This window comes from Amblyomma mixtum, chromosome 9 (assembly GCF_055824585.1).
Source record: "Amblyomma mixtum isolate Tamu chromosome 9, ASM5582458v1, whole genome shotgun sequence".
Lineage (NCBI taxonomy): Eukaryota > Metazoa > Arthropoda > Arachnida > Ixodida > Ixodidae > Amblyomma > Amblyomma mixtum.
The window spans coordinates 73,149,244-73,170,868 of NC_143020.1; the positions used below are offsets into that span (position 1 = coordinate 73,149,244).

The 21,625-nt window shown below is 47.5% G+C and overlaps 2 protein-coding genes across 2 annotated transcripts in view; both read right to left on the bottom strand.

Moving 5' to 3' along the window:
- The window catches only part of LOC149329713 (uncharacterized), a 190,173-nt gene that overhangs the window by 66,948 nt on the left and 101,600 nt on the right, over positions 1–21,625 (bottom strand). The gene's annotated exons all lie outside the window — the stretch shown is intronic.
- On the bottom strand, positions 6,892–20,581 carry LOC149329716 (uncharacterized). Its single transcript, XM_089560426.1, has 2 exons — positions 18,382–20,581; positions 6,892–16,677 (listed from the first exon to the last, which is right to left on the bottom strand). Exons 1-2 carry the CDS (start codon positions 18,664–18,666, stop codon positions 15,592–15,594), a joined length of 1,371 nt encoding a protein of 456 aa, XP_089416552.1. The 5' UTR covers positions 18,667–20,581; the 3' UTR covers positions 6,892–15,591.

The following is a 21,625-nucleotide window of genomic DNA, read 5'->3' on the forward strand; positions in this document are numbered from 1 at the left end:
TTAAATATTCCTATTTTCCTACTACTGTGTCCGACTGGAATAAGCTGCCTCAGAATGTTCTCGATTCTCCTGACGAAGTGGAATTCATTGCTGCGTTGGTTTGAATGTATGACTTTTTTCTTTGACTTCATTTTGTATTTTTGGTATTATTCATGTGTTTTTTTGGTATTATTCATGTATTTTTGGTATAATTCATGTGTTTCCCACTCCTGCTTGGACTCCAGAAGGAGTCTGCAGTATTCCTAAATAAATAAATAATAAATAATAAATAAAAGCTCAGATGAAGCTGCTGTACTTTGGCAGACTTGCGCTGATCCTGACTGAATCAACTCATGTTATACGGAAATAAAAACAAACAAACTGTGTGCCTTTTATATCATTCGGCACCTCTTAACTGTTTCTAATTAAGGCGTCAAGCCGCCGCGGTGGCTCAGTGGCTATGGTGCTCGGCTGCTGGCTCAAAAGACGCGGGTTCGATCCCGGCCGCGGCGGCTAGAATTTCTTTGGAGGAGAAATTCTAGAGGCCCGTGTGCTGTGCGATGTCAGTGCACGTTAAAGAACCCCAGGTGGTCGAAATTTCCGGAGCCCTCCACTACGGCGTCTCTCATAGCCTTAGTCGCTTTGGGACGTTAAACCCTACAAAACCAAACCAAATTAAGGCGTCAAAGCAATCCCTCTTTGTGCCATGTAAATAGATACTTCACAAGATTATGATAAAGCCGCAACTATTATATTTGATGGAAATAAAAATTCGATTGTGCATGTACATCGCAAACGAAGATAGGCGTTTATTTTTTTTCGGATAGAAGAAGATATTCAGTAATGTTTGCAATAAGCGGTCACTATTGCTTCATCAAACTGTCTCAAGAAACACGCAACATTCGCAGCGAGACGGGAGATAACATTTGTTTATTTATTTGGACAAATGTTTAGGGTATCCCCCAAGGTTTCTTAGGTTTGTATGGCTGCGCTCGGGTGGATGCCAATGAGTAATTACTCCCTTGTTTATTTAGTCATTTATACTTCACATATCACGGTTGGGGACAACCGAGGATCAGGAGTCGAGAAAATTAGGAGATGTTTTGTGAGGAATTGTTAATCAGCTCCTTCATACTATTGTTTTTCGATGAATTTCTACGTGACGTGAAGTTAATCCCCAGAAAATTGAAAAAAAAATTAATGCAGCATACAAGGGCGTTCACTGACGAAATTCTAAGGGGTGGCCCGTGTCCGCGCTTAAAAGTGATTCAAGGCAGCAGCTCAAACTTCATGCGCAGCTGGCCATTGGGTACGTACCCGTGACGGATGCCACGTGTGAGGACAAAAGGTGCATGAAAGTGAATAGACTGGTTGCTCGATGTGCTTGGCTTTTGATTATCTGGATTATGTGGATCTGGTTTAACTTCCAGCACACACTCAGCGCCCCCTCCCGGACGAATGACGCTGAACTTGATGGTGTGATCGAAAGGCCACCTAACAACGTCGTCCATGTCGCCCTTGTGCAGGGTGTACTTCACGCTTACGAACAGATTTCCATGGACTTTGGAGATGTGCACTTCAGGAGACATGCAGTAGCCGCGAAGGTACACCTTCTCGCATTCATACTCGGCCCAGCCAACTGTCATCGCCTTGCCTTGAAGCGACTTCAGGCCCCTACAAGAAACTCGCACATCGCCAGCTGTACTGAACACTCTCTACGCACATCGGGGACGGGTTGCAATGTTTTTGGGACGCTTTCCTGCAATTCAGCCTTGACTTGTTCAATGCCGGCTGCGATCCGGGCTCAATTTATCGCTCACTTTTCTTTCTGCGCTTATTATAGTTCTCAAAGAAGTGTTAACATTCTCCCTGCAGGTGGCTAAACATTATATGAGTTCAGCGTCGGAGGACGTTGTTTCTTCGTGCTTCTGTCGCTTTAAAGACATTAGTTCTTGACGCAGTGTCTCCTTCAGCATGTTTATGCCATCAGAGGTATGACTTAATCTGTCTCCATGTGTGCTAATATCAACAGCCATTGACCTAAGACAAGCTGTGATTTCACCCGCCTGCCTTCCAAAGGCTGCTTTGAAAGAAGTCAACGATGCTGCCTCCTCCGCGTGAGCCAGTGGAAATTTGCTTTCGGATGCCACGGATGTCGAAGTGCTGCACGACGCCGATCGGAGATGCGCGCACACGTCTCTGCAAAGAACGGTGGCCGAGCACTTCGGGCAACAGACGGAGTGGTGTTCGCATTCCTGCAGGAAATGCTGGGCGATCCCTGAAGCAGCGGTGGCATACTGGCAGCCACTGCCTTCGTTCCAGCACTTGACCTGAAAGGTTTGGTTGGGAGACTAAAGAACTCAATTGATTATATGCCGAAAGTCTCACTTATAACTTTTTGCAAGGATAGCGAATTTGAAATGAGATTCGATTATAACCGCTCGGTTGTGAGCCTTCGATGGCTACGTAATATTTTTTATTGTTCTTTAAATTTATTGTGAGAAATTACACACTGCACGTCACAGGCCTTTAGCTAAACAATAACGTTTTCTATTTGCTGTGTATACTAAACTTGATTAGTACACCCTGCTTAGTATGTTGCATGAAAATCGGAAATAAAAATATTGAAGTATGAAAAAGATTGCGAATTAACATCTTTAAAAGGAAGGGAAGGTAAAAGAACTGACACGCAGTGGTCAAGGAAGCGGCGTAACTGTTAAACGAGCTGCCCTGCAACGGGTGGGTGACAACACTTTTTTGTGCGAAAGCATTACTTCACCAGGTCTAACCGGCTACCCGAGTTTGTGTGAAGCTTGACCTTGAAGGTGACCTTGGCAAAACCTAGCATAGCAACAGCCCATGCAGAAATAAAATATATATTGCCGCGACTGGGTTTCAAACCAGCGGTGGGGCGACCAGATCAGCTTCGCTGGCGACTGCACTGTAGTGTACGAGGTCTGTTAGAAAAGTATCGAACCTTATTTTTTTTTGCGAACACCTGACGAATATGAAACAAGCGCGCTTGCACCAGCAGACTTTGAACCGTCGTGCGCATGCACGAGTTTTTTCCCGCCTGCCGATAGCGTCAGTCGCTGGGAGGCAGCGTTTGAGTGAGGTAGTGCGCAGTGCTCTCGTCGGTTTTTTAGTGCAAGCAAAATGGCGGTACTACAGGAGTAGCGCTAATGCATCAAATTTTGCCAGAAACGGGGCGACAGCCAAGCGGAAACCATTCGGAATATTGAGACGGTTTTCGGTGATGATGCTTAGAGCAGCACACAAATTAAGCAATAGTACAACTGGTTTAAAGATGGCCGCACATCGGTGGAGAGCGAGCCACGCTCCAGTCGGCCATCAACATGCCGAAATGGCCAGGTCATTGCCGAAGTGAACGCTCTGGTGATGCGGGACCGTCGTGTGACTATCCGATGAATTGCGGAAGAGGTGAACATCAGTAGTTTTTCTGCACATTCTATTATCACCGAAGATTTGGCCATGAAGAGAGTTGCGGCGAAATTCGCGCCGAAGCTGCTCACGGTGGAGCACAACCAGCTTCGTGTTCAAGTCTCACAGGCCCCGCTGGATTCCATAAACAGTGACCCCGACTTCATCAACACCATAATCACTGGTGACGAGTCTTGGGTGTACGGGTACGACCCGGAAACCAAATCCCAGTCGTCACAGTAGAAGCATTCCACGTCCCCAAGACCAAAGAAGGCCTGCCAAATGCTCAGCAACGTCAAAGTGATGCTGACTACTTTCTTGAACTCTCGCTGTGTGGCACACCACGAGTACGCACGCCCCAGGGTCAAACAATAACCAAAGTGTACTACAGGGGTGTTGTCCGTCGCCTACGCGATGCTGTGCGGCGCAGGAGACCGGAGTTGAGGTCAACAGGAAATTGGCGCATCCATCATGACAATGCTCCTGCACATTCCTCGCATTTGATTCAGATTTTTTGGCGAAAAACCAGACTCCTGTTGTTCGGCAGACTCCTTACTCTCTTGATATGGCCCCCTGCGACTTCTGGTTGCTTCCGAAAATCAAGAGGCCATTGAAAGGAGCGCAATTTCAGACAAGAGAGGACATTATGGCTGCAACGACAGCTGAGCTAAACTCCATTCCGAAAAAGGCCTTTTCGGAATACTTCCAACAGTGGCAGGACATCTGGGAGAAGTGTGTGGAGTCCCAAGGAGACTACTTTGAAGGTAATTAGGTTTCCGACGCTCCAGTTATGCTATTTTTTTTCTTCGGCCAAAGGTCGGATACTTTTCTAACAGACCTCGTATTATGCTATTGCTGAAGCCGACCACGCCTCGTGTTAAACAGCACACACTCGCGCTGTGCAGGACACATCGTCGTCTTCCTCAACTTCTATCTCGGCGCGAACAGATAAGATTATGTGAATCTCGGTCAGAGCTTAACCGTAGCCTGATATTGTTGCCAGACGTGCCGACGACCCAGAAAAAGAAAACCATGAGCGAACCATTCTAAGCACATGCTTTCGCATGTCTGCTTGGTTTAGCTACGTTAAAACGCTAACATTTTTTGTTTGTTCGTCGGCATATTCGACGGCCAGGCCCTGATAGCGTTCGCAACGCTCAAGCAGAGCAATTTCAATGGTGTGTCGAAGCACTGGAGAACAATTGCGCAGCGGCGCCTACAGACAGCCACCGCAAGGTGACATCCGAACTTTGAATCTAAGACAGGCTTTGTCAAAGCAAGAAAAACAACATGCGCGGCTTCGTACACAGGACGAAGGTAGAAACTGAGAGACGGCGGACGCGCAACTAATACGCGAGGCACCACCCTGCATTTAATCTCATGCCCAACAAGCTAAGACTAAATGGAGCCAGCTCTGCGAGATAACTAAGAGAGCTTCTTGCTGGGGTAGTTGGTAATTCATTGTAAAAGTAAAGGCGCCAAAAAACCACACACACACACACAAGACAAGAGAACGGGACAGAGCGCCACTCACTAGTTTATTTTTCACACCACAGATACATATATACACAACGCCAGCGCCTGCGCAAAGAACAAAATTACGCATCAATGCGATAACGACTGCTCAAAAACCTTTGTTTCCGCCTGATAGAGAGATACGGAAGTTTCGCTAACACACGTACTGCCTTTTTTACAGATATAAAACGCTTCAATCAGTTCTCTGGCTTTAATATTGCTGCTTCTGGCAAGGACAGACAGACAGGACGCTGCGTGAATGAGCGAATCAGGGAACATGAACGAAACGTTGAACAAAATAAAGAGGGCCCAAATTTGCCGAAACATATAAGATCCTGCCCTTCACGCTCTTGTGAGCCATGCTTTTCATCCGTGCGGATCCTTCCCAGAAGCAGCAATATTACAGCCAGAGAACTGATTGAAGCGTTTTATATCTGTAAAAAAGGCAGTGCGTGTGTTAGCGAAACTTCCGTATCTCTCTATCAGGCGGAAAGAAAGTTTTTTGAGCAGTCGTTATCGCATTGATGCGTAATTTTGTTTTTTGCGCAGGCGCTGTCGTTGTGTATATATGTATCTGTGGTGTTAAAAATAAACTAGTTGTGAGTGGCGCTCTGTCCCGTTCTCTTGTCTTGTGTGTGTGTGTGGTTTTTTGGCGCCTTTACTTTTACGAGATATCTAAGGTTCCGCGTTCGGCTATCTGATTACGATGGTAACATGATAAAGTAATAAAAAAAACCTATTTACTAAAAAGGGAACTTAAAAAAATCTGGAAAAAAGGAACTGGTGAAAAGGGGAGGTTTCTCTGGATGCTCGTTGTGGTATCTTTCGCCTGAATTTAAACAGCACATAAAACGAGCTTTATCTTCGAAATATCTTATTCACAAATCATGCCTCTTCTTGATACACGCTGGCAGCATCCCTCGGGTGAAACTTCTAGACACGGCCTCAGCCAAATCCTGAATGCTGTGCTTCAATGAATTAGAAACGCCCGCAGTTTACGACGAAAGTTTCAGGGCCCAAGGGTTCGCTTCGATCTTCACCCATTCATCACGAATACCATCTCCTGCTCTCGAAAGCAGTGTGAGAAGAAGTTTCCTCTCACAATTTTCATATTTGGGCTTTCAAGCGGAAACAACTCGCGCAGAGCCAATCGCATATTTTCCAAAGTCGACATTACATAAGATGCTTAGGAGTTGGTATGATGGCGGCCTAAGTATTTTACAGTGCCGATAAACGAACTCTTGAGCAAAAGCAATATTTTGCATGGTTCTTTCTTTGCATTCCCCTGACGTTCTTTCTTCAGGTGCAGGCGTGTTTGAGACCCTCCGCGCGGTAAGCAACAAGCTAAAAGAAACCAAAAAAGGGGGCTCCAGAAGCTTTTTTTTATATTGTCGCTTACCTCTCTCCTAAGCAGGTTGTCAGCCGGGAAGTCCATCAGGGTGACGTCACCCTCCTCGTACCCGCATCCGTCCAGCGGACACTGGTGCGAGCCGTTCTGGTAGCACTGCTCGTTGCAAGCCTCGCATAGCGCGTGCATGCAGGGAAGCAATACTGTCCTTCTGCAGACCAGCCCGCATGCACTGCACACTCGGTTGGCTGGAACAGGCTTGAGAAAAGTCAGGGGCCTCCAGTCGATCTCCGGGGAGAACCCGACCAGAGCGTGTATTGCGGGCTTGCAGGAGGCATTGTTGGTGACGTATCGAGCTGTTTCACACTGAGAGCCACACTGGGAGTGCCGGCGAGAACGGGCGGCACAAGGCGCATGCGCGGAAAGAGCAGCCGGCCGTGCTTACTGCGCATGCGCCGTTGCCGCTGATTCTCACCGGCTATCGGGGGCCACGCGCTCCCAGTTTCCCTCAAGTGTGAAACAGGCAATCGGTTAGGTGCGCCTGTCGTATCAGGCACTCCCCCCCCCCCCCCCCCCCCCCCCCGCTTTATCCATTAACGGCCGACGTTGCATATATGATAAAGGGCTCAAAAATGTGAATAGTTTTAACTTCTGCCCCCTTTACCAATTCAAATCCTAGCACGCTTCAAGTAACGCTCTTCTCCAACTTACTTATCAACGCAAGGCTAAAGTATGGGCTACCGGAGATGGGGGAAGGCCGCGAAAAGATAAATTTTTGGAAAAGCTAGTCCTAACTGAAAAGAGCCTGACATTTATGTAGTCGTAAGGCTGCATTCAAAGATGATAGAGCAGTTTTGAATTTCGCTCTTTTATTCCTACGTGCGCCTGTGTGCTAGCTCATGGTTTTCTGGCCCTTAGACAGCCAGTTATAGTTATAAAAATGAGTCGAAATAAACTAATGTGCAATCATTGTTTTCTTAATGAATTCAAAGGTTTTTTTACATTTTTCTGATCGGCAAGCCATTAATGATGAAGTCCGGGAGATTCATAACCTTTATCTGACGTTTTCAATGAATGAGAATTAATGGGTTAAAGTCATCGCGGCGGTCGTCAAGGCGACAATCGCGACTGACTGATCTGACTATCGTCGGAAGTGTATAGTGGAGGAGTGAAAAGCCATGCGTCGATATATATGTGCCGTTCAGATGTGATGGTAATGAGATTAACAGCGCCGTTTTTTTTTTTTTTCAACGGAGCTTCACTGCTTTTGCACGTATACAGGGTGTTTCATGTAACGAACCAGGGATCGAAAAGAAACGGTGCACTGGAGCTGGGTGAAACCAACCACGTAATATTTTCCGTCTGGTGGCGTTCCTTTTTAAACTCTGGATAATTAGCTAAAATTAATACGCAAAATTTCTTGTATTCACTTTAGGGTCAGGTGCATTTCGTTAAGTTTTAGAGGGCGTTTACGAAACAATTAATCCAGATTTATCCCCCCGCCCCTTTTTTTAAGCTTGTTTTAAACGAACGAAACGTTGCCGCTGACTTCGCCCAAGTAAGTGGCCGCCGCTCAATTCGACGGGCTGTACAATGATACAAATGAAAAAAAAAATACCGACGATTACGTTACTTCCTAATGCGAAATTTGAGCGCAGCATATAAGCTGTTTCACCTTTTCGATAGATTGAGGCAAAGAAATGGAGCAACACATGTATGCGCTATCACAGAATGTAAAGTAACGTAATCGTCGGCGCTATCACAGAACGTAAAGTAACGTAATCGTCGGCGCGTCGACAACTGCGCGTCGGCGCTACCACAGAACGTAAAGTAACGTAATCGTCGGCGCGTCGACAACTGAGCGTCGATCGGCAACCGGCGCGTCGGCAACTGAAGAGCACCCTATCCGCCACACAAGAACAGGGGGGGGGGGGGGGACCCTTTCCTCCTCTTTCTGCATGGCGGCGACGGTGTTCTATGCAGTCACGTTATCTTGACTCTCCAGCGGCGTCAGCGGCATCCAGCGGTATCAGTCGGTCGCTGCTAGCGCTGGGGGGAATGAAAGGGGGGCAGGCTGGTTACGAGGCAGACGACAACGCCGACGACGACGCGAAACCCAGGAACGGACGCCAAAGAGCTGCGCTCTAAAAAAAAACGGACAGTGCTTTAATATGCGCGACTTCACTTCTTTCACTACCTTTCTTGCTTTGTGTGACGGTTCTCTGAAAGCTCAATCTGAACTGACTGTCGGTGGCCTGCCTATCACTTAGTAGTAGTAGTAGTGAAAACATTTATTTTTTTTTTTCAAAAGGAAGAGTTAGGGAGTAGGGGGATGGGGATAGATAGATGTGGAGCTTCAGTGCTCGGTCTTCCCTAGTCCAGGATCCCGTTGACCTACGCCGCTGCCTTGGCCCTGCGCAGATCATGGCGCGCGCGTTCCATGTTCAGGAGGAACGTGCTCACGCACATTAAAGACTAAGCGACTAAGCTGTGAATGGCCTCGGCCGCTCTCTTAAAACCGGCGTTTACATAACCCGACAAGGCCGTGTTGAGTCGAGTTATCGGATCAAAAACCGGTTACTGGGCTTATTGAAACGCGCGCCCAGTCGAGTCGGAAGTCGAGGTGTCGGGTCCAGTGAACTCCACCGCAAGGGACAGGTTGACTAAATCGACCCTCGACCCTACGGTGCCTCGATGTGCCTTTAAATGCAGTCGATTCGAATAGTCGGCTTAGCGGGAAGGGAGATGATAAATGCGAACCTGTTTTTCGCTTCCGCCGTCGCACCTTCGAGACAGGGGATGAGGGCCGCAATCTTGGAGGCTGCCACTGCCCTCTCCCATTGCGCTGCACGACGCTTGGTGTCGCTGCAGTCGAACCTGTCTCGACTCGTTAAAATCGAGTTCATGTAACCACGCACTCGTCGAGTCGGGGTGACCTTGCTCAACCCGCCCCCGACTCGACCAGACGCTATCAGGTTCGTATAAACAGGTCTTTAGAGGCGGTGAACGCGCAGGCTTCGTTCATACATGACGCGTTTGGCAGCGCTATAATTATGGCTTGGACTTTTCGGTTCAAACTGCAGAAGGTACGGCGAATTGAGTTTTAGAAATTCGGTTTTAATCGAAGAGGGTCAGTACCCATGACACGGAGGTCAGAGCTAGCTTGCTATTAAAAAGGAATTACCTAATCAAAAAAGTAAATTGTTGCGTGCGCCTGCCAAGGTGCACTAAGGTAGTGCTACCTTTTGATTAAGCAGCGCAGCCATGAGCTTTTTGCCATTGCTTTACTACCTTCAACACCTATGCATACCCGAGGCTGCACACCAATCATCGCCACGAGTCGTGTGTTAGCGTAGTGCTGCTGCCCCATACGCCACTTACTTATTTAAGTGGGCTCCTCAACTGCATATACGGACACTGGCGCAAAACCACACATGAACATCACGGAATACTGTCTTTTTGCGTCTACTGCGAATTTTTAGCGTCATTTCTATCGCTATAGTCATCACATAGACTACGTGTAGGATGTCTTAGTATCTTCAAGAACAGAGCAGTTCGTGGCTTCTCACTATAGCAGAGTGTAATTAAGATTTTGGCTTATGCTGATGACGTTGCCCTTTTTTGTTCTGATAAAAAGTGCGCGCTCGAGCTTTTGCGTGTAACCAAGCAGTTTTGTGATAGTTCGGGTGCGTCTCTTAGCTTGATAAATTAAAGGAGTTCTGATGAGGTCCCTGGGCTATAAAAGCAAGTTTTTCTGCAAGCTTGAGGTGGTACTCCGTCGATCTACAGTATTTGGGGGATCCCTTGCATCAGTATCGTAATAGTTGGCCTCAGTGGGATTCTTAGATCTCGGTAGTTAGGCGACAAAGCCAGGCTTGGGTTAGCTGGGAGCTGTTTCTATTTGCACGACCACAAGTTTGCAATATCTTATTGGTTGCGAAGCTTATCTATGTCATGGAGCTGCTGCTTTGTTGGTTGGTTGGTTTATGGGGTTTAACGTCCCAAAGCGACTAAAGGCTATGAGAGACGCCGTAGTGGAGGGCTCCGGAAATTTCGACCACCTGGGGTTCTTTAACGTGCACAGACATCGCACAGTACACGGGCCTCTAGAATTTCTCCTCCAAAGAAATTCAACCACCGCGGCAGCTGCTGCTTTGTGTAAGGAAAAAGTCCATGCAATGCACAGAAAACCTGCCACTTTTGTGTGAAGCTCTCAATGGGAACCTATGCGTCGAGGCAGGCAATTTTTTTCTGCCTCTGGAGGCGCAGCTGGTCTTGACCACATGTTTTGTTCATCAGCTCATTTCAAGGCAGTTCTTTTTCAAAACAACCAACTATCCCTGCCGCCTAGCTGTTTTTAACAGAAGATTAAGTGCTCATTTGCCTGTTCTGTTTGTGCCCAGCGGTCATAGGAGTGAGGGGCCTTTTGGGGAGTTTTCTTTGAAGAAGTCTATGACACATTTCATTTCCTAACGGTATACGGTTTTCCTTACAATTCCTATACCTATCCAGAAAACAGATGAAAAAAAGTTCTGACTAGGACGTTGTTTCCTGCACCGACGTATTGGCAACCTTACCTCTCCTTTCAAGACAACACTGTATTAAAGCGGTTGCAACGGATGTGTCCAATCGGGCGCAAAGCCTTTCTTTTTTTAACTTCCCCTTTAAACCTTACCTGTCAAAATGTGACTTCGTGAAAAAGAGACTTTTGTGCCATGGTCTGCAAACTGTCGCTTTTGTTAGCAGCCATAAAATATTAATCGATGCTTTGTGTTATGTCATAATGCTGTGTTTTTTTTTTTTTTTTGGGGGGGGGGGTTCTTCAATGGAATCTCCGAAAGGACATTGAGATTACGCCATACACTATAAGATTTTTGCCTACAGAGGCAGGTTATAAAGTCCCATGTGATCTTTTAGTGCTCATGGGACTGTTCAGCGTGTTGAAGAGCCGCATGACGAATCATCGCGTGTAGCCACCACTTTCATCGAAGCCTCTGTTCAGAAGAGCAGTGTGCTATATAGTGTGGGGGTGTATGCTGCGCTGGATCGACCTCCTGCCTAGCCTCATTTCCTCGATGCATGCGTGTGTCTCTTGGAATTTTGATGTGTGGGCAAAGTGAGAGCTGGATGCTGGTGTCACTGTGCATGGCGGGCTGCGGGGTGACACCTGGTTAGGTCTGGCTTGAAGTCTCTCAGCGTGGGCTTACCTCCATGCAAAAAAAAAAAAAGAAGTGCCTCCATTGCCTAGATGTAACCTGTCTGACTCGCAACATAATACCTTACGGAAGCCAACAGTCACCGAAATCAAGGAGCACAGGGGATAGTATTTTTCCTTTCTTTTTAATCTGTGGTGTCCGTCAGTGCGAGATTAATAGGACAATGATTTTAAAGATTATTTATTAAAACGGAGAAGACAGAAAACAAACACAAGCCGCCGGCAGGATCCGAATCTACGACCTCCAAATTTCGCGTCCACTGCACTACTAACTGAGCTACGGGAACGGCTATCCAATCTTCTGGTTTCGGTACTATTTAGTGTAGTGTAACCGAACCTTGAGAGTGTTCACCAGCGCCACCCTCGACCATAGCGGCGGATCGCCGTAGTTCGTTCCGTGTTCGCGCGAGTGCCACGTAGGAGCGTGATCGAACGGTCAGGGCAGAAGCTGTGAGAAAACCCTCTTATGCCACGCACGGAAGCAAGACTGCCAGAATCGAGTCCCTTCGTTAGCTGTCGAGCGCCTGAGGGAAGGGGAAAAGAGAGGCTCGTTACGACATGCATGACCGAATCCGAAAGTCACCGAAACCAAGGAGCATAGGGTATTTCAGTAAGGGCTTATAATCCCGACTAATTACCCCACATCTTTTGATCGCAAATAATTTTCTTTATGTACCTAAATGTCATAATGACGTTTTGTTCATGTTGCGACATACTAATTACGAATTTTCTAAATCACTTTTCATTCCACAGCTCCATGTGTGCCGGTACATGCACCGGCGACTACTCCGGCTTCTGCACACGCACCGGCGACGACACCAACTACGCCGTGTTCCCCGCTGAACGGGACTCTTACGCTATCGCGTTAAAATTTCAAATTTCGTTAAAGGAATTTTGTTAACCACGCAAGATCTGTGCATGGTAAAGAAGGAAGAGACATGCCTCGACGACGGTGGGTAATTCGGATAGCAATGCGAAGTCGTCCTTTAAAGCAAAGAAACTAAGAATGGCAGGACGCAGTTTTTCGTCCTCCCTCTGGCAGCAGTGTGCAGTGAAAGCCTGAGACTCGAAGCCAACTGCGAGACTGTACGCGAAGACGCAAGCACACTCCCTCAAGCGTGCATGAGAGACGGAATGCACGTCGCTCCCAGCGGCCACGATTTCCGCTTGCGAACGCCTTGGGCCACATGAGTCTTCGGCTCGAAATCATAGCCTCCTGCGTTTTTCCAAGCAATATACCCGAGCATGATAGGTAATCGCCCCAATGTTGGTAATGAAGGGATTAACTCTGGTCCTTTGTAGACCCAGCCTTTGCCAATACATTTCCAATACTGGGTCAATTATCTGGGCTGCTGGGTATGCCTCTTGTGGGAAGAGAGCAATGCTGCTGTCTGTATCAGCGATGGGTAGAACTTTTTGAACATCCAAAATGTACAAAAACGTGAGTGATTTTATTGCTCTTGTAGGAGACCTGCTCTTATTGTGACTCTCAAAGATGATTTATTCTTTCAGAAAGAAATATATCGAATTGTTTGCTTTAATTCTTAGTCTTGAGTAGCTTTAGAAGTATTTCTATCTCTGGTGACAAAATTGGCCCCTGTTGCATTATGCATCTGATTAATATTTAACCGCACAATAATACATACGCAACAATAGTGTTTTAGTTTGGAATAAAGATTGGGTCGGGTGCTTAAGTCGCAGGTGAGAGCCGCCACACTTGTTGTGAGAGAAGAAAAGTAATAAGAAGCATATAACATAATCCGTTTATATTGCTTCAGCAAACTTTAACAAGAAGCAAAAAGTCCGCAGCAACGAAAACAAATCGCATTGGTTTATTTAACCAATTTTGCTTTATGTGTCATGGTTGGATTAAATCGAAGGTCCGAAATAATATAAATTTATATAATATTTTTTTTATGAAGTGTTATCAGTCTAGACTGTTGCGGAAGAAACCTCCGTACAAATATTCAGCGATGTATTTCAACCTAAGCCACTGGTACTCCGCACACAGTCGAACGCAAATAAAGCAGCTGCGCAGGGGCGTCGGTACCTTACTGACATCTTACCGGTACTCACCTCACCTAAGGGGCAGAAACGTGGAGGCTAACAAAGAGGGTTCAGCTTAAGTTAAGGACAACACAGCGAGCCATGGAAAGAAAAGTGATAGGTGTAACGTTTAGAGATCGGAAGCGTGCAGAGTGGTTGAGGGAACAAACGGGGATAAATGACATCCTAGTCGAAATCAAGAGGAAGAAATGGGCTCGGAGAGATCATGTAAAGCGAAGGCAAGTGAACGAACGGTCGTTACGAGTAGCCGACTGGATTCAAAGAGAAGGTAAGGGTAGCAGCGGGCGGCAGAAAGTTACGTGGGCGGATGAGATTAACAAGTTTGCGGGGATACGGGGGCCGCGACTGGCAAAGGGCAGCGTTAATTGGAGAGACATGGGAGAGGCCTTTGCCCTGCAGTGGGCGCAGTCAGGCTGCTGCTGATGATGATGATGCAGGGGTGTCCACAAAATCTAATTTGAAAGAGGCGGCCCCTGTAGGCTGTCGAGTGCTATTCAAGGCAGGACCTACCACTTAGTTCCAAGCTGGTCGAAGTTTTGCTTAAGCTTCATCGCCTGCGAGAAATGATACGCTTGGAAGCGAGAGAAGAAAGTGTGCACGAAGCTGTTCTTCTATCAGCGATAGACAGAGGTCAAAATGAGCCACCAAAAGCGCCGTTGCCGAGTTCCCAGGAATTACGGACAAATTGACCTGAAAAATTTCGTTCAGCCAAGAACGATCTGTGCATGGCTTGCAAAGGGTGAAGATAGCAGCTTCGACAGCGGCGGATCGCTTCCCGGATAACATGGCAATGTCCCCTTCTAAAGCGAGGAAAAAAAGGAGCGGCAGGAGTCCGCGGTCGAACATCGTCATGAATTGCGATATAGTGTGCAGTGACAGCAAGGTGTAGGCAACCTGAAATCAAAGTCGAAGCTGCAAACAGGGACGGCAGCATATACTCATCCAGGTAAGCATGAAAGATCAGCATGCGTAGCTTCCGACGGGCGGGATGCCCATTTGCGGGCCGTGGGCCGCAGAGTTGTTGGTTTATTAAAAGTTACTGCGGGGAAGCCTACCCTCCTGCGCTCGCCTACAGAAGCCCTTTTAACGGCAACAGGAAAACGCTGGTGTATTTACCCGCATGCGGAGGGAAATACCAGAAGATACAGCGTGTAGAGCAGGTGCAATGAGCCTGCTGTATTTTTAAAAGAGTTGCCCTGATCCCAACTCAAAAACGATAATGAGAAAAAACACACTTTCTTTAAATTTGAATACATCGTAGCTTGCATGTGTTTCTATTTAAGGTGTCAAAAGTGTATCTGCTTGTATTATACAAGTAGGTGGTAGTTAACAAAATTATGACAAAGTCGCAACCATTGTCTTCGCGCCTATAGAGGTTCATGGGGGCTTAACGTCCCAAAGCAACTCAATCTATGCGAGACGCAGTAGTGAAGGGCTCCGGAAATTTTCACCAAATGGGGTTCTTTAACGTCCACTGACATCGCACAGTACGCGGCGTTCACGAATTTAGCCTCCATCGAAATACGACCGCCGTGGCCGGGATAGAACGCGGGTCTTTCGGGTCAGCAGCCGAGCGCGATAACCACTGAGCCACCTTGGCGGCTCGGCATATAAAGATTGTACTTCGTAAATAAATTGCAAATGAGGCCAAGGCTTTTTTTTTCGTAGAAAATGGATATAATCAGAAAAAGACGCAATATACGGTTAATATCGTTTTCCGAAGATGTTTCGAGAAATACCGAGCATTCGCAGCCAGACAGAAAATAACATTTGTTTATTTAGTTTTTATATTTCACAGTGGGAGACATATCTGAAGGTCAGAAATAGAACAAAATTAGGAGCTATTTTTGTGCAGTGTTTCTAATCAGAGCTGTTTCGAAAGGAGTCTGCATATCAGTGTTTTCAGAGGAATTTCTTACTAACGTAAAGTTAGTCCATAAAGAACTGAAGAAAGAAATGGAGCATGCAAGGGCGTTCAAAGACACAAAGTTGTAAGGGATGGACGGTGTCCGCGCTCAAGTTTGGTTCAAGGCAGCAATTCGAACTTGATCCGAAGCTGATCGTTATCTACGTACCCGTCACGGATGAGATCTTGGAGTTCAAGGGCATAAAAATCCAAACAAGTCTCGTTGCTTGATGTCGTTGGCTTTTGATTCCATGGGTGAGATGGATGTGTTTCAACTTCCCGCACAATGTCTTTCCTTCCTCTCGGATGAATTACGCTCACCCTGACCTTGTGCTTGAAAGGCCACTGGACTTCGTCGTCCATGTCGCCCTTGTGCAGGGTGTACTTGAATTGCAGCAGTACAGATGCCATGCAACGCCAGAACAAGACTCCAGGAGACACGCAGTAGCCGCACAGGTACACCTTCTCGCTGCCATAGTCAGCCTCGCCTTTCTGCACCACCTCGTCTTTAAGCGATTTCACTCCATTTACAAAAAATTCGCAGTGCGTCTTTTGTAGTGCACTCAGTCGATGCGCATTGAGAACGGGTTGCAACGCTTTTTGAACGGTGTCCTTCAATTCAGCCTTGATTTGTTCAATACTAGCTGAAATCTGCGACATTAAGTCGTCTCGAGTTCCGCTCATTTTATCGTTGAATTTTTTTTCTGCGCTTTTTATGGTTTTCAAACAAGTATTAACTGTATCGCTGCATGTCGCAATGCATTGTTTCAGTTCAGGGTTGGACGACGCCATTTCGTCATGGGTCTGTCTTGTCAAAGACGTTAGTTCTTGACGCAGTGTCTCCTTGAGTGTGTTTATGCCATGAGAGATTTCGCTTAATCGGTCCCCATGCGTGCTGATATCGACAGCCATCGGCCTCAGATATGCTGTGATTTCACCCGCCTGCCTTTCGAAGGCTCCTCTGAAAGAAGTCAACGATGCTGCCTCCTCCGCGTGAGCGGGTGGAACTTTGGTTTCGGGTGCGACAGGCGTCAAAGTGTTACAAGAGGCCGACCGGAGATGCGTGCACACGTCTCTGCAAAGAACGGTGGCCGAGCACTTGGAACAACGGACGGAGTGGTGTTCACATTCCAGCTGGAAATGCCGGACGATCCCTGAAGCAGCGGTGGCATACTCGCAGCCACTGCCTTCATTCCAGCACTTGACCTGCAAGGATGCAAAATCAGCCACCTTGAGATATGTTGCGACTATGTGGCGAGGGAGTAGTGACGTTCTCTAGGGTGAGTCAAAAATAACCGCTCGGTTGTGGGGCTTTGATGGCTGTGGAATATTTTTCATTATTTTTCCTGTAATTGATTTTGAGAAATTAAACGCTGGTCGTGACCAACATTTACCATTGCAATCACATTTTAAATTTTCTGTGTATACTGAATCTGCATCGTGTACCTTAATCACTATATCGTACGGAAATCACGGACAAAAATATTGTTGTCGTACAGATTAAATAACGTTTGCCTCACCAATCGTCACAAATATTTGAGAGGATGATAATATAACCGTGAACTGACACATTTTGTCCGAGAAAGGCGCGTAACTTATCTCGGAGCAGCCCGGCAACAGGTGGGAGGTCCCACTGTTGTGTCCAGCGAAGATTACTACGGCCTGCCCCTGTTACCTTTGGCGACGCTCCAGCACTGAACTCTATAGGCTGCATCGAGGAGCGGAAGGACAACTTCGCAGCGGCGGATTCAGGCACCCGCGGTAGAACGGCATGCGAACTTTAAATCTAAGAGGCGGTTTTTCAGTCGAAGCAAAGCACGATACCCTGCTATGCATATGCGGCGAAGGTAGAGACATGCAGACGTCGGCCGTACGCGACCGGAACGGAAGGCTCCACCCTAAATTTAATCACATGCTAACCATGGAAACACTAAGCACAGGCAGCAGTGCGAGATAACTATGTGTCCGCTTTTGGTTACCTGATTACTTTGGAAACGTGATAAAGTAATGAGATATCTATTAACACATTTTCCCGTCGTGGAAAGGTAAATTGAAAAACTTGGGATATTTGTTCGAAATCTCGGTATGGTATCTATTTCCGGAGCAGGCTCAGTGGTTAAACCGAGCTTTAGCTTGTGGATAGGTCTACGGTCGAGGCACAGCCTAAGCTAGAACCGTAATTCCATGCGTCAATCATCATCGAGACTTCCGAGTTTACGACGAAAAGTTCGATACCACCGAGTTTCCTCCGGAGCTCTCCAATATGCAGCACTCGAAAGCAGCGGAGACTGAGAAGTTTTCCTATCATTATATAAGGGCCTTGAAGTGCAACATATCTCCCACAGCGGCTCTAGCCCTGCAGTTAGCATAGCCGCGCACATATTTTTGTAGCTGAGATACTGCATAAGGTGGCAAGGATTTCGAATTTTTCCGCTTCTGCGGCTTCATTAATTTACGGATATGATGTCTGGTTTATGGAGGTTTAACGTCCAAAAGCGTCTGAGGCAATCAGAGACGCCGTACTGAAGGGCTCCCGAAATTAATACCACCTGGGGTTCTTTAACGAGCACTGACATCGCAGAGTACAGGGGTCTGTAGAATTCGCCGAAATCAAAATTCGACTTCCGCGGCCGGTATCGAACCCGCGTCTTTCGGATCAGCGGCCGGGCGCTGTAGCCACTGAGCCACAGCAGCGGCATTATTGTACGGATACCACGCCCGCCCAGCGCAACATTACTCCGATAAAGGGGCTCCGCAAAGATAAGAACATTTTACAGGGCTCTGTCATTGGATTACGGTGTGATTACGTCCACCGATTCATACGAAATGCGTAGGCATGCGGGAGATATTGCGCGGCAGATCGCAAGGCGCAAACGAAAAGCAACAAAGAAAGCCCATTCCCGTAATTACCTCTCTTCTCAGCAGGTCGTCCGCAGTGAAGTCCAACAAACCGACGTCCTCCCCCTCGAAGTGGTTGCCGTCCAGAGGACACTCGTTCGACCCGTCCTGGCTGCACTGCCCGTAGCAACACTCGCACAGCACGTGCATGCAGGGCAGCAACGCGGTCCGCTTTCGCACCAGGCCGCAAGCACTGCATACACGGTTGGCTGGAACAGGCTTGAGGAAAGTCAGGGGCCTCCAGTCGAGCTCTGGGGTGAATCCCACCAGCGTGTACTGTTGGCTTGAGGGACGCATCGTTCACCACGTATGCGTCCGCTGCGCCGGTCGCATTGGGAACTGCTTTTTCCGCCCCTTCAGAGCGCGCTCTTATCTTCTTCGTGGCGGTCGTCAAGGCGACAATCGCGACCGCACGGGCTGACTCTACTCGCGAGTGCAGCGGAGCAGCGAAATGCCACGCGTCGAAATGTACCGCCACTCACTAGAGATCACACGTCGCTAGGATGACTTTAAAAAACTGAGCGCGAAACTTTCATAAAAGCTCATAGATAATAACCTAAACAGCAGAAGTAATCGGCCCAATACTGTAAACGTATTTGCAAAGTCCGGTCCTACAAAGGAACAGAGTGAGACCATCCATCTGCAATATTGGCCGATTACTTGTACTGCTTGGGAAACTAGGCGGTACAGCGGGCGCACACGGGCTCCCAGGCGAATGGAAAGGGAGTGGGCGATGTTTTTGAACGGAAGAGGAAAACTGATGTGTATAATACGTATGGTTTGACTTATTACTGTATGTGACACTTCTTCCCGCGAACTGTGTGTTCACCTTTCGCGGAGAGGCCTGTGTAGATGGCTACCATTTCAGCGTAGGCCAGCTTTCTTCATGGTCAATTGAAATACGTTTTACGGAAGTAGTATGGACGATAGCAGTTCCATCTCAAAAGGAAAGCTACGCTGTACTCCAGCAAAAAATGCGATCTTTTGTAACCGGTTATCTAGTAATACTTTCCTTAATGCGGCATGTACTATACGAGGGCTCAATAAAAGCTGCTTAATACAACAACTTCAATGCGAGGAGTTTCAGAGCGAGAGCTCGGCTGCTCGGGAAAAACAGGCGGGTGTTCGTTAACGTGCACTGACATCGCTCAGAACATGGGCCTCTGGAATTTCGCCTGCATCGAAATGCGACCACCGCGACCGGGATCGAACCCGTGCGCTTCGTGTCAGCAGCCGCGAGCCCCATAACCGCTGAGCCACCGCGGCGGCTTGTAGGCTTGACCAAGGGATCGCAGGTGGACATATGTGCAAATCATGGGTGAGATCAGCCATTTAGTTTCGAGAGTTTGAGGAAAATAGTATTTAAGGAAAGGAAATTGCGCAGTAACTGTATCACATGTATCACAAATCTCGATGGACACCCGTCATCGTCGATAAGTCACCCCAGTGGCTGGATGTAACACCGACGGACGGACGGGAGTACGAGCAGTTAAATGCTTTCGTCTTAAAAAGCAGCAACGGCGACGAATTCAGTTCTAAGCGAGGGGTCCTGCTTCGAAGGGCGCCGCCATATTTGTCCCCGAGGAATTTTTCCGGCGGCGGCACTCGGTCCTGGACCAATCGGCCTCGCTGTTACCGCGCCGCTTTCCGCCCTGGTCGGCCTAAAAAGCGACCGAATCCGCTTCGCTCGCCGTCAGTGGGCAGACGGGGTGAGCTGAACAAAGATGGAGGACGCTCCAGCTTGGCCTTTAAGTGGAACGAGACAGCGTAATTAAGCCCAATTCGCAAGCTGCTATCGGCCTGCTAATCTGTATACCCGCTATCGGCCGCGGGAGCTAATCGGCCCGCCTCCGTAGACGAACGGGATAGCAGCGCCCGATATACAGAAAATATAAAAAAATGACTGCGTACATAAAGAATGTAATGAAAAGGAGTCACTAAAGATTTGAAAACGTATATCTCCTCAGCCCTACAGTTTACATCTGTCGAACAGTTAGCTTCCATGTTTTCAAGTCTCGAACAGATTATATCCACCAGATGTTCACGTTTCTTATTCCGCGAGTTCTCAGTGCTTACCCCCTAGCAACTTTTCCGGCGGTGGAAAGCAGAGGCGACCACAGCTATAAAAGACTTGTACATGATATGCTTCTTCTGCAGCATGCCATGGTACTTGCATGCCTTGTTGCGTTGCACTTAAATATATAACAAAGGATTGTACTTTAGATGGTTGGATTATGGGGTTTAACGTCCCAAAGCGACTAAGGCTATGAGAGACGCAGTAGTGGAGGGCTCCGGAAATTTCGACCACCTGGGGTTCTTTAACGTGCACCGTCATCGCACAGTACATGGGCCTCTAGAATTTCTCCTCCAAAGAAATTCAACCGCCGCGGCCAGGATCTAACCCGCGTCTTTCGGGTCAGCAGCCGAGCACCATAACCACTGAGCCACCGCGGAGGCGATTGTACTTTAGAGTTGGTCATTTTGTAAATAGTACTTTCATTCTATTTCGATCTTTTTTTATTATCAATCCGCAGATGTCAAATGCTTTGGATTTGTTGTTATTTCCAAAAAGGGAGCCGGCCTTAGGTGTTCTGTAACGCCGTCTGCTTGCTCCTCGTTCGTTAGCATATGCACTGCAAACCAGAACCAAAACAAAAAGAGAAAAGAAAATCCATGACATTAATGCTTCTCAACGGACTGTGCGGTCAGTTGATGAGAGAATCAAGGAATCATATGGAGCACTTGTTTTCCTCAGTTCTTTTCCTCAATGATCAATCTGGTTCTCTTTACAGGGAGTTCAGAAAAACACAGTTCCTTTTATCCTCTACTGACCGCAGATATCACAGGCATGAAATCTAAAGTTTCCTTGTCTAACACAACATAGACAACTCACATGCATGTGAGCTTTGCATGAAGTGCTCCATCCCCATTCATTGCACTACCATTTCATTACTACATCCTCTTATCCCTTTCTTAGTGCGCCGCCGCGGTGGCTCAGCGGTTATGGTGCTCGGCTGCTGACCCGAAAGACGCGGGTTCGATCCTGGCCGCGGCGGCTGGAATTTCTTTGGAGGAGAAATTCTAGAGGCCCGTGTACTGTGCGATGTCAGTGCAAGTTAAAGAACCCCAGGTGGTCGAAATTTCCGGAGCCCTCCACTACGGCGTCTCTCATAGCCTTAGGCGCTTTGGGACGTTAAACCCCATAAACCAAACGAAACCACCTTTCTTAGTGCCGGTCATCACCACAACTTTGGAA

Coding starts and splice junctions, on each gene's coding strand:
- LOC149329716 (XM_089560426.1), bottom strand. CDS start 18,666: ATGCGTCCCTCAAGCCAACAGTACACGCTGGTGGGATTCACCCCAGAG. Junction 16,678..18,381: donor ACGACCTGCTGAGAAGAGAG/GTAATTACGGGA, acceptor GCATCCTTGCAG/GTCAAGTGCTGGAATGAAGG.